The sequence below is a fragment of the Hyla sarda genome, chromosome 1, assembly GCF_029499605.1.
Source record: "Hyla sarda isolate aHylSar1 chromosome 1, aHylSar1.hap1, whole genome shotgun sequence".
Lineage (NCBI taxonomy): Eukaryota > Metazoa > Chordata > Amphibia > Anura > Hylidae > Hyla > Hyla sarda.
In genome coordinates, this window is record NC_079189.1 from 435,043,244 (window position 1) to 435,055,911 (window position 12,668).

General features: G+C 45.6%; 1 protein-coding gene across 5 annotated transcripts in view; it reads right to left on the bottom strand.

Annotated features, from left to right (window-relative positions):
* The window catches only part of MED15 (mediator complex subunit 15), a 74,733-nt gene that overhangs the window by 48,974 nt on the left and 13,091 nt on the right, over nucleotides 1–12,668 (bottom strand). For all 5 annotated transcript variants that reach the window (XM_056531063.1, XM_056531046.1, XM_056531056.1 and 2 more), the window contains exon 2: nucleotides 7,398–7,485. In XM_056531063.1, the coding sequence (XP_056387038.1) occupies nucleotides 7,398–7,475 (78 nt within the window). In that variant the 5' untranslated portion in view covers nucleotides 7,476–7,485. The remainder of the gene's footprint in view (nucleotides 1–7,397; nucleotides 7,486–12,668) is intronic.

The window sequence follows — 12,668 nt, forward strand, 5'->3', positions numbered from 1 at the left end:
GTGGCCCTAGGCACTACTCACCTGTTTGATACCTCAGCGGCGGCTGCAGACTGGTTGGATGCACATGAACCTGAACTTAGGCGGGCTCGCCCTGGGTGATACATAATTGACTGTATAGGACTGCCCTGATTTAATGTTGTTTATCTGACAGCAATGCCCCCCATGCGGGGTTCCTCCCCTAACCAGGCCGATACTTGTTCTTTTTATTGTTTTCAATCATATTGCTGGGGAGTGCCTTATGCGTGCATTGCACGCTTTGACTTACGGTGCAGTTCTCTGTTTATAATGTGCTGTTTCTTTTCAGGACCAGTTATTTAGTTCTGTTATATGCCAGATGCCTTAACAATATTGTTCTATCGGGATTTTACTGCACTTAAGAAGACTATACTGTATGTTGTTGTGCTACATGCTTTTAGTTGCTGGGCTTTTTCTTTGTTCCACTTTTTGCAAGTTGCGACCTTTCTATCTGTGTTGTCTATTTGGAGTGTTTGTCCTGTTTTCTCTTGTTGTGTTTTGTTGTCTGTCTGGGGTGTCTGTTGTTCTGTGTCCTCTCTTCTATATGTCCTATGATGTTGCATCTCAGATGCCTCTGAGTTCTCATACATGGCTCGGCCTGGCGGTCTCCCATCTGTGGTCAGTTGCATTCCTATGGTTGGATAATGGCTACTGATCTAACTGTGGTGGCGTGGAACGTGCGAGGCCTTAATGATCCCACTAAGCGTTTTGCTGTTTTTCAGGTGCTCAAAGCACATCAGCCTGCCATTTTGTGTCCCTCTGAAACGCATTTGGTGGATGAGACTAAACATGTTTTGAACAAACCGTGGTTTGGCCGCACGTTCCCTTGAGGAACGTAACAAGGGGTACAATGAGCATTTACCCCCCACTGGTGTCTGTCAGATCTTTGGAACAGTGGGCTGTACAAAATTTTTAATTCGCGCAGCCCACTGTTCCAAAGATCTGTCAGACACCAGTGGGGTGTAAATTCTCACTGCACCCCTCATTACATTCCGTGAGGGGTGTAGTTTCCGAAATGGGGTCACATATGGGGTTTTTTTTTTTTTGCGTTTGTCAAAACCGCTGTAACAATCAGCCACCCCTGTGCAAATCACCTCAAATGTACATGGTGCACTCTCCCTTCTGAGCCTTGTTGTGCGCCCCCAGAGCACTTTGCGCCCACATATGGGGTATCTCCGTAGTCGGGAGAAGTTGCATTACAAATTTTGGGGGGCTTTTTTCCCTTTTACCTCTCGTCAAAATGAAAAGTATAGGGCAACACCAGCATGTTAGTGTAAAAAAATTTTTTTTTTTACACTAACATGCTGGTGTAGACCCCAATTTCACCTTTTCATAAGGGGTGAAAGGAGAAAAAGCCCCCCAAAATTTGTAAGGCAATTTCTCCCGAGTACGGCGATACCCCATATGTGACCCTAAACTGTTGCCTTGAAATACGACAGGGCTCCGAAGTGAGAGCGCCATGTGCATTTGAGGCCTGAATTAGGGATTTGCATTGGGGTGGACTTAGGGGTATTCTACGCCAGTGATTCCCAAACAGGGTGCCTCCAGCTGTTGCAAAACTCCCAGCATGCTTGGACAGTCAACGGCTGTCCAGCAATACTGGGAGTTGTTGTTTTGCAACAGCTGGAGGCTCCATTTTGAAAACAGTGGCATACCAGACGTTTTTCATTTTTATTGGAGAGGGGAGGGGGGCTGTGTAGGGGTATGTGTATATGTAGTGTTTTTTACTTTTTATTTTATTTTGTGTTAGTCTAGTTTAGTGTAGTGTTTTTAGGGTACAGTCACACGGGCAGTGGGGGTTACAGCGATTTTCCCGCTGCGAGTTTGAGCTGCCGCGCAAAATTTGCTGCATCGCAAACTTGCAGCCTGATACTCACTGTAAGCCCCTGCCCATGTGAAAGTACCCTGTACATTCACAGGGGGGGACCTCCAGCTGTTGCAAAACTACAACTCCCAGCATGCACAGTCTATCAGTGCATGCTGGTAGTTATAGTTTTGCAACAGCTGGAGGCACACGGGTTGGGAAACACTGAGTTAGGAAACAGACAATGTTTCCCAACCAGTGTGCCTCCTGTTGTTGCAAAACCACAACTCCCAAACATTCTCAGGCATGCTGGGAGTAGTAGTTCGTCAACATCTTTAGAGCCAGATGTTGCCGAACTACAACCCCCAGCATGCTTGGAGTTGTATTTTGCAACATCTGGAGGACTACAGTTTGCAGACCACTAATACAGTGGTTCCCAATCTGTGCCCTTCCAGATGTTGCAAAACTACAACTCCCAGTATGCCAAAACTGTCCAGGCATGCTGGGAGTTGTAGTTCTGCAACATCTGAAGGGCCAGATGTTACAGAACTACAACTCCCAGCATGCCTGGACAGTAAGGGCATGCTGAGGATGTGTAGTTTTGCAACATCTGGAAGGGCACAGTGGTCTCCAAACTGTAGTCCTCCAGATGTTGCAAAACTGCAACTCCCAGCATGCCCAGACGCCAAGGGCTGTCTGGGCATGCTGGGAGTTGTAGTTTACAGGGTCCCATTACAGCAATGCATGTCGCTTTACGGCGACGTGCATTGCTGTAAAGGGCCCGACCGCGGCTGAAGATCTACTCACCTGTCGCCGCCGCCGCCGCCATCTTCCCCGCCGGGATCCGGGTCTTCAGGGACGAGGTAAGTACCGGGGCCGGTCCCCAGCACTCCCCCGTCCCCCGCCGCGTCCTCCGGTCTTCCTCCCGTCCTCTCTGGACTTTCAGGGGCCGGGCAGGACGGGAGGAAGTAACCGCCCCCCCTCCTGCGATTGGTCGGTTAACTAACCGACGGATCGCAGGGGATCGGAGGAGGTGGCAGGTTTGCCACCTCGCTCCTATGCTTTAGCATGGTCCTGGCTGTCTGTGACAGCCGGGATCATGCGAAATTACCGGGCGGTCGGGTCCCAGAGACCCGATCAGCCCGGTATCGCCGCAGATCGCAAGGGCGATTTCCCTTGCGATTTGCGGCGATCGCCGACATGGGGGGCATACATGGCCCCCCTCGGCGTTTGCCCTGGATCCCTGCTGAAGGATTTCAGCAGGGATCCGCTTCCGATCTCCGCCGGGTGAGCGGCGGAGACCAGGAAAAGACATGACGTATGCATACGTCATGGGTCCTGAACAGGTTAATTAGGTCAGTGGAGTATCTCCCTCGTACTCTCTGACCATTCCCCTATTTTAGTACGGATCAGGGGCTGCTCTCATCCCGGGTTACGGGGCTCCCTGTGGCGACTGAATCCATTTTGGTTCCAGGTCTCTACAGTGGGTAACTCACTTACTGTTGACATTGCTGAATTCTATAGGATTAACACAGGGACAGCTTCGGTGGGTACTGTGTGGGAATCTTTAAAGGCATATGTGAGAGGTATATTCATTAGGGATATTTCTTTTTGTAAATCTAAAAATAGAGCGATCCAGACTTCTTTACAGCAGCAAGTACTAGGGGCGGAGCAGCAATTTCTTGGGGACCCATCGGACTCTAATAAGGATAATTGGCAATCCTTGCAGTCTTTATTGGATGCGCATCTGTTACAGATGGCAGACAATAAACGCTTGTTTCAACAACAGAGATATTTTGAGAATGGCGAGAGTACGGGACGTCTGCTGGCGCGTACAGTTAGGGCCCAGCATGGTTCCACCTCTATTCCCTGCCTCCGTGATAGTGCTGGAAATATGGTCCAGGGTGATACAGATATTTTGAAAGTTTTGGTCTCCTATGAAGGGACTTATTCTTCTAAATTACTATATGATAGCCAGGCCATAGAGCACTTTGTTTCTACTATTTCTCTTCCGGCTCTGACACGGACGCAGAGGGAAATGTTGGATGAACCTATTACTATAGAAGAGTTGGAGGATGCTTTAGGAGAGTTACCCTCTGAAAAATCTCCAGGTGTGGATGGGTTCCCTAATGAGTATCTAAAGCAATATAAGGATATTCTGTTACCTAAGCTGTTAGAGGTATTGCGGGCTGCCACGGATGGGGGGAGTTTGCCGGGATCTATGATGGAAGTGATTATAGTATTGTTGTTGAAACCGGGTAAAGATCCACATTTGGCAGTTTCCTACAGACCCATTTCATTGTTGTGCTCTGATGTTAAATTGATAGCTAAGGTTCTGGCTAACCGACTATTGAAGGTAATTTCTTCCCTGATACATGGTGACCAAACAGGATTTATGCCTGGGAAATCCACGGCTGATAATATTAGGAGACTCTTTCTGAATCTTCAATTACGGCCGGAGGGTGCTGAGTGCAGGGCAGTGCTTTCACTCGATGTTGCCAAAGCTTTTGACAGAGATGAGTGGCAGTTCCTATGGTGTGTGATGCGGCATATGGGGTTTGGGCCGGTTTTCTTGTCCTGGGTGCAGTTGCTATATGTGGCTCCATGCGCTAGAATTCGGGCTAACAGTTTATTGTCTCACTCTTTCCCATTGGGTAGGGGTACCCGCCAGGGATGCCCCCTCTCCCCTTTTCTTTTCGCTTTGGCCATAGAACCCCTGGCAGTTTTAGTAAGGGCATCTACTGATTTTAGGGGTTTCCGATATGGAAAACTAGAAGAACTTATTACCCTTTCTGTTATTGTTTATGGGTGATGTTGCACATTCTATGCCCCCGTTTATGGCCCTGATAGAGCGGTATGGAAGCTATTCGGGCCTTGCCATCAACTGGGATAAGTCTACGATTCTCCCTCTTCATCCCCTTCCCCCTATGCCAATTCTGGAGAGGGTGGGTCTCCCTGTGGTTTCCCAATTTAAGTACTTGGGTGTATTAGTTTCAGCGTGTTCTTCTGATTATGTATCTTTGAATCTTGTTCCCCTACTTGACCGTAGTTCTTGCAAAGTGGCCTCGTGGAGGAAGTTGCCTCTTTCTATGATTGGTAGATCCAACTTAATTAAAATTATACTCATGCCTCAATTTTTACATATCCTGCAGAATACCCCTGTCTGGATACCCATGAGGTACTTTCTTAGAATTCAATCCCTGTTTAGAGAACTTATATAGAAAGGGAAGTCAGCCAGGCTGCGATTTGAAACATTATAATGCAACAAGGAGGCAGGTGGTCTATCTGTTCCTAACTCTTGGTTATACTTTTTGGCATCTCAGGTTTAGCAGTTGAAGGGGTGGGCTCGATATAATACCATGGGGCGTACTGGCGAATTGGTTTCAAGACGATTGGGCAAGGTGACCCCTATCTATTTGCTAGAGATGGCAGCGCAGACTCGTCCCCCGGATGTCCCACCTACTTTTGCTCTTATTAGGAAGGTGTGGTTGAAGTTTAAAGCTTTATTGCGGTACCCTCTGTTACTTTTTCTCCTCTGTGGTTTAATCCTAATTTACCTGAAGTGAACTCGCTACCTGCTAGTGGTCTATGGATTGTTAAGGGGGTTTTAAATCTTTCACAGCTGTCTGACGGGGTGGTGTTGAAATCCTTTGCTCAGCTGCGAGAAGAATTTAATCTGCCACATTCTTATTTTTTTCGCTATCTGCAGTTGCGGCATGCATTAGAAACGCAGTTTTGAGTGGGGGGCTTTAATATCGGTCCAACACCTACTGTACAAAGACTATTTACTGAATCCTCTACGAAGGGTGAGATATCTGGGATATATAAGGAACTTCTGTCCTCCTACCATGAGGCCTACCCATTAACGGTCAGGGCTAAGTGGGAAACAGAGGTGGGCCCCATGTCAGATGAGCAGTGAACGCACATTGGCCCAGATTTATCAAACTGTGTGAGAGAAAAAGTGGAGTGATTTTGCCCCAGCAACCAATCACAGCTCAGCTTTCACGTTACCTCAGCTCATTATCTGAGCTGTGATTGGTTGCTGTGGAAAAAAGGACTCCACTTTTTCTCACACAGTTTGATAAATCTGGGCCATTGTATCTATGACCCCGCGGTTGGCCGTATCTGAGGCTCACAGGGGGTCCCAAAGTTTCTTACTACATCGAGTGTATCGCACTCCTGCTTTCCTTTACAGAATTGGACTGCGACCTGATTCTTGCTGCCCTCGCTGTTCTCTGATGCTTATCTGCTCCATATGTTATGGGACTGTCCAAGTCTCGCTCTGTTTTGGCGGGAGGTGGGTCAGCTAATTAGGCGGGTGTATGGCTGTCCATTTAATTTATCTGTCCTGATGTGTATACTGGGGTGCTTGGAGGGGTTAGATAGGGACTGTGGTCTATAGATTGGTGTTAGCAGGATTATTTACCAAACCCGCAAGTTGATAGCACAGCATTGGTTGCGACCTCTACCGCCCACTATTTCAGAATTGACTTAAATTAAATCACATTAGACTAGAAAAAGGGGTCTACATAAAGAGTAAAGCGGAGCGTAAATTTGAGGCGATTTGGGGATTGCCACTCCGGGATTGCCATCTGCGTAGAAGTCCTATGTAGGTGCTTTTAGAGGGGGCGAGGGGTCCTCGCCGTTGATGTGCCTATGTCTGCGTCTGCTCCATTGTCCGCCCTTCTGTGTTGCATTACACCCCGAGTTGCATGTTGTTTTTTGAGACTACTCTATGTTCTTTTTTCATTACTATAGGAGAGAGGACACTGGGATTGGGAGGAGGGGGTGGGTATTGGCCTTTTTTGTGGGTGGGTGGGAAGAGGGAATTTGGGGATGTTTGTCTGTATTGTTTATTCTTGTATGAAAAAAAAAATTTAATAAACATTTTCTGAGTTTAAAGCTGTAGCCATTGATACATGAAATGCTTTATAAATATGTTAGGAATTACCTAAGGTATCACTTTGAGAGAGGTTATTTGAAGGGATAGTAACCATTGCAGTCTTCGTGAAAATGTCAAGGTAATTAGATCATTTTACTTTACTTATCCAATTTAGAACTGAACACCTGGAGAGCCACCACAAGGAACACATGCTTTTGGAAAAGCAGACCTCAGGATAGAAAGCCCATCATAGAATGGCATTTCTCTGAAATTCTAAGGCTAGATTCACAGTAAGGGATTCCCAGATGGACAAAATTCGGCCAGAGGTGAATCAGTCGGCACTAGCAACGCAAGCTCATTCTTTAAGCGGCAGAATTTCAGCCACTGAAATCCGGTAGTGTGCACTGGGCAGTAGGAATCCCATTGCCAGAAATGAATCTGCAGCACTGAAATCTCAGAGTAGCCTAACACTACAATACAGTATTGCTGCATAAAACAATTGACACTGGCATGTGAAAATCACCCTTCAGCCACTTTCACATTGCACAAGTATGCTGCAGATTTTCTAAATACAATTCTGCAGGGACAAATCTGCACCATATTGAGCAGATTTGCTACTGTGGAAATACAGCTGAGGAGTTTTGTTCTATAAATAATATTTCCATGAGCAGTGCATTAAAATTATTAGCCACCTACCCGTGTTTTCGCTTTCAGAAAGACATGACTCTCCATCTCCTTGCTAGACTTGTTGTGAGCCACTCCAGCTTTACGCATTGCTTCATCACTAAAATGCAAGACAATTTATTAAGACAGAAATTCACCTGCCAACTGTTACAAAATATATTTCCTGTTACATAGTTACATAGTTACATAGTTAGTACGGTCGAAAAAAGACATATGTCCATCAAGTTCAACCAGGGAATTAAGGGGTAGGGGTGTGGCGCGATATTGGGGAAGGGATGAGATTTTATATTTCTTCATAAGCATTAATGTTATTTTGTTCCAGGAATGTATCTAATCCTGTTTTAAAGCTGTTAATTGTTCCTGCTGTGACCAGTTCCTGAGGTAGACCGTTCCATAAATTCACAGTCCTCACGGTAAAGAAGGCGTGTCGCCCCTTGAGACTAAACTTTTTTTTCTCCAGACGGAGGGAGTGCCCCCTCGTCCTTTGGGGGGGTTTAACCTGGAACAGTTTTTCTCCATATTTTTTGTATGGGCCATTAATATACTTATATACGTTTATCATATCCCCCCTTAAACGTCTCTTCTCAAGACTAAACAATTGTAACTCCTTTAATCGCTCCTCATAGCTAAGATGTTCCATGCCCCATATTAGATGATGTTTAAGAAAAAAAGATTAGGCATAACCTTATAATTAAAAGCCTGATCACATCCCACTATTCTTCATATCTGTATAGCGCAGGTCCACAGTGCTGTAGCTCAGCTCTCCCTGTACCACTCTGCATGCCGGGCTTAGAGTAACTCTGCGGGGCACAGTCATTTTACTGATTTTACTGTCATTAACTTCCAATGATCGAGACGGTCACAGAAAAGAGTCATAAGCAGCAGCCGCTCAGACTCCTTGTTTGTCACATGCAGCTGGTTAGTGAGTAGAACTGGGAAGTGATATAATATGGGCACAGAAACTGGCACTTGTGGTCTAATAGGTTCTATTAGCAGTATTGAGACATATTTGGGTACCCCATTGCTGATTTGGCTATGGCTGCATTATTTGGTTGCTACAAAGTTAAGCCAAGTTCATATCAGTGTTGTGCTCCGTCCCATTCGATGTCCATTCGCGTTGTTTTGTTTTTATCATGCCAAACGGACCATGAACAGGTCAGAGCACGATGGACACTTTGTTGGGTCTCATTGTCAGGATTCAGTCAGTTGTTTAAGCAGAGAGAAAAAAAAATAAAAAATACCTGCTTGCTGTATTTTTTCTCTACTAAAGTCCCATAATTTAGACAGGTTCAGTGACTGAACACCTTACAAACAGGGCACAATGCTGGCGTGAACAAGGAATTAAATTGTATAATCCACAGATATATGCCGTTATTATGTGGGCACAGTATGACAGCGATAATTTATGAGATTTTGTTGTACACTATATAAGATCAATGCATGGCACTGGATTTGGGCATTGTATTATGTGAAGTCATTAGAGATGGTAAAATCTACTGAAAGGACATCTGCACTTGTATCAAGCACTGCACTGCAGCTCTCCATCCGCCTACTGAAGTCAATGCAAGCAAAGTCTGACAATTTTTGATGTGGAAATAGGCATGGTTTGCAGGACAAAAACCACACAGTTATAAGACATGTGAGCATGCCCTTAAATGTACGGAAACAGACTTATTTAGCCTTGAAAGTTGTACCACTTTCAAAGTGTTCCAGTTCCCTGGAGAAGTCTAGGGGGGAGATTTATCAAAACCTGTGCAGAGGAAAAGTTGCCCAGTTGCCCATAGCAACCAATCAGCTTGCTTCTTTAATTTTGAAGGCCTTGTTAAAAATTAATCAAGTGATCTGATTGGTTGCAATGGGCAACTGGGCAACTTTTCTTCTGGGCAGGTTTTGATAAATCTCCCCCTAGGACACTAGTTTGAGGTCTCCTAGGACTATCAATTCAGACTTCTTCAGGGAACCAGAACACTTGAAAAATTAAACCTTTTCAAGGCTAAACAAATCGTGAATTCCGGTTTCGGCGCTGCCATGCACAGATGCAGCTGAAAACTTCCGCTCCTCCCGGCCCCCTAGGCTCTTCTCTCACCAGCATCTGCTTTCGCCTCACAGCTCTGGTACCTGCTCCCACTCCCTGCCTGTCTGCATGGAGCGCTATTTGCTCCATAGCTACCAGAAATCCATGGCTCAGCACAGTCATAGCCCTGCCTCCTACTCCCATCACTCGGAGGCAGCGCAGCATGGTCCCACTGCATAAACTAAATAACCAGCCAGACCTCTCATCCCTCCTCCTGGCCTCCGGCAGACTGTCTCCCCGACCTCCGTGAGGGACTTCTTGGGGCACATTCCGTTCCTCCACAGCTGCAGATGGGCTCTGAATTTATGGGGACACCTCCCTCCATGGGCCCCACTGAACCTTGTGGTATTAAGATGGCGGCAGGAGGTTCTCTAGTCCTCTCTCATGTTCAGTCCCCCTAAACTCCTGGGGACTCACATGCTCTCCCTCAGCTCAGTATGCCACTCAGCCAGCCTCTGCCAGAGAGCCACCCCGAGGGGGCACCTACAGCTTTATCTGCTCAAGAGGGTCAACCTTTGATTTTAAGACTCTGGCTGCTCAAGTGATGGCCCAGATAGTGCCAGACTAACAGAGGATACTGGAAGCCACACTGCAAGCTTCCTTTGACAGACTTCGGTCTGACCTTGCTCTCAACACAGCAACAGTAGCGGAGGTCTAGAATGTTAAAACACTTGAAAGGGGGCACGCTGATATGTCTGCTCATGTCCCTGATCTCCAGCAGGAGAATGCCAGCCTTTGGGCTAAACTGGACAACCTGGAGAACCACTCCAGGCGGAATAACCTTGCATAGTGGGGCTCTCTGAACAAGTCAAGGCATTTGATCTCCAACGTATTTGTGAGAAGGAACTTTCTGACACCTTGGGTCTTGACCATTATTGTAGAGTGGAACGGGAGCACAGATTGGGCCCGGACCCTGGGGTCCGTGATCACACCATGGGATCCTCTCCATCTTCACAACAAAACCGACCCCACCAAGTCATCTTTAAACTTTTGGATTATAATGACTGTCAGGTCCTACTGCAGGCTTTCTGGAGATGCACCGCCCCTCTAGTGATCCGGGACCTTCAGTACTTGCTCTTTGAGGACTTCTCTGCACCTGTGCTAAGAGACGCAGGGCTTTCAGTGGGGTGTGCTCCAAACTGTTTTGGCGCAAGACTAAATTTCAACTTCAATTCCCTGCTATCCTACATATCTTCCATGATGATGGTACGTCATCGGTATTACACAGTTTGTCTGCTGCGGAAGCCTCACTACACAGCCCTGCCAGATCCGACCGCATGAGAGGGAACACACGCTGTTCTCAGGATGACCCTTTATCCTTCTCTCCTCGACGTTCCAGTTCACAATGAGAGGTCTACTGATTTCTTGTCACCGCCTTGAAGTTTTATGATGGACTGTTCTGCTTTTTTAAACACCTGGTGATCTCTGCCATTTACCTCTAGTAGCTGCATTTTGAGCGGCAGTCCTATCTGGGTGATTGGGAGGGGGTCAGGGGACTTTAATGTTTTCTTGTTTAATGTGGGTCGTTCCATTTTGTCCTGTCCGGGACTCTACGTTGAATAGACATGCTATTGCTGATCTTAATCGCTGCTACTCAGGACCCTGGGTCACTAAGGATTCTTTGTTTGGTGGTTTGTTTCCCTATGTACCTGTATTCCACTTGGGGAGTGTTTGTATTGTGCTTTCTGAGGGGGTTCTATGTTGCCCTTTTCTACTGCTTTAACCCCTTAACGATGCAGGACGTAAATGTACGTCCTGGTGAGGTGGTACTTAACGCACCAGGACATACATTTACTTCCTAAGCATAACCACGAGCATCGGAGTGATGCCCGTATCATGCGCGGCAGGTCCTGGCTGCTGATCGCAGCAAGGGACCCGCCCGTAATGGTGGACATACGCGATCCCGCGGATGTCTGCCATTAACCCTTCAGATGCAGTGATCAATACAGTTCACGGCATCTGCAGCATCGCAGTCATTAAAATGGACGATCTGATCGACCGCAGCGATCCGATCATCCAGCACGGCAGACGGAGGTCCCCTCACCTGCCTCCGCTTCCTTCCCGGCGTCTTCTGCTCTGATCTGCCTTGCCGCAGACCAGAGCAGAAGATGACCGATAATGCTGATCAGTGCTGTGTCCTATACATAGCACTGAACAGTATTAGCAATCGAATGGGGACTATGGGGACTATTAAAGTGCAAAAATAAAAATTTGAAAAACCTCCCCCCAATAAAAATGTAAATTGTCCCATTTTCCATATTTCACCCCCAAAAAGTGTAAAAATATTTAATATACATATTTGGTATCGCCGCATGCATAAATATCTTAACTATTAAAATAAAATGTTAATGATACCGTACGGTGAACGGCGTGAACGTAAAAAAAAAAATCCAAAATAGCTGCTTTTTTATCAAATTTTATTCCAAATTTTTTTTTTTTATATAAAAAATGGATTAAAAGTTTTAAATAAGCAAATATGGTATCATACAGCCGCTTATACGGAAAAATGAAAAAAGTTATAGGTCTTCTAAATAGGGGGATTTTAAATGTACTAATTTGGTTAAAAAGTTTGCGTTTTTATTTAAGCGCAACAGTAATAGAAAAGTATATCATCATGGATATCATTTTAATTGTATTGACCCTCTGAATAAAGAACATGTCATTTTTACTGTAAATTGTACGGCGTGAAAATGAAACCTTCCAAAATTAGCTAAATTGCGGTTTTCATTTTATTTCACCACACAAATAGTATTCTTTTGGTTGCGCCATACATTTTATGGTAAAGTGAGTGATGGCATTACAACAGATAACTGGTCGCGCAAAAAACAAGCCCTCATACTAGTCTGTGGATGAAAATATAAAAGAGCTATGATTTTTTGAAGGCGAGGAGGAAAAAAACGAAAATGTAAAAATAAAAAATTGTCTGCGTCCTTAAGGGGTTAAAGGATTTTTTTTTTTTTTTAATGAACTGGTGCGAAAAAGTTAAACAGATTTGTAAATTCCAAAGTTATTTGACCGGCAGTTGCGCTAGTAGAGGTCTTACAAATTGTTCTGCTGTCCGATATACGTATATGTGCATACCCGCGCCTATGTTCCAAAGAGAGATATATATCTCTCCCCGCCTCTCTCTCTCTCTCCGATCATATGGAAATAAACTTTTTAGATCTTACTATTTATATAAAGGATGGACATTTATGCACAAGAACATA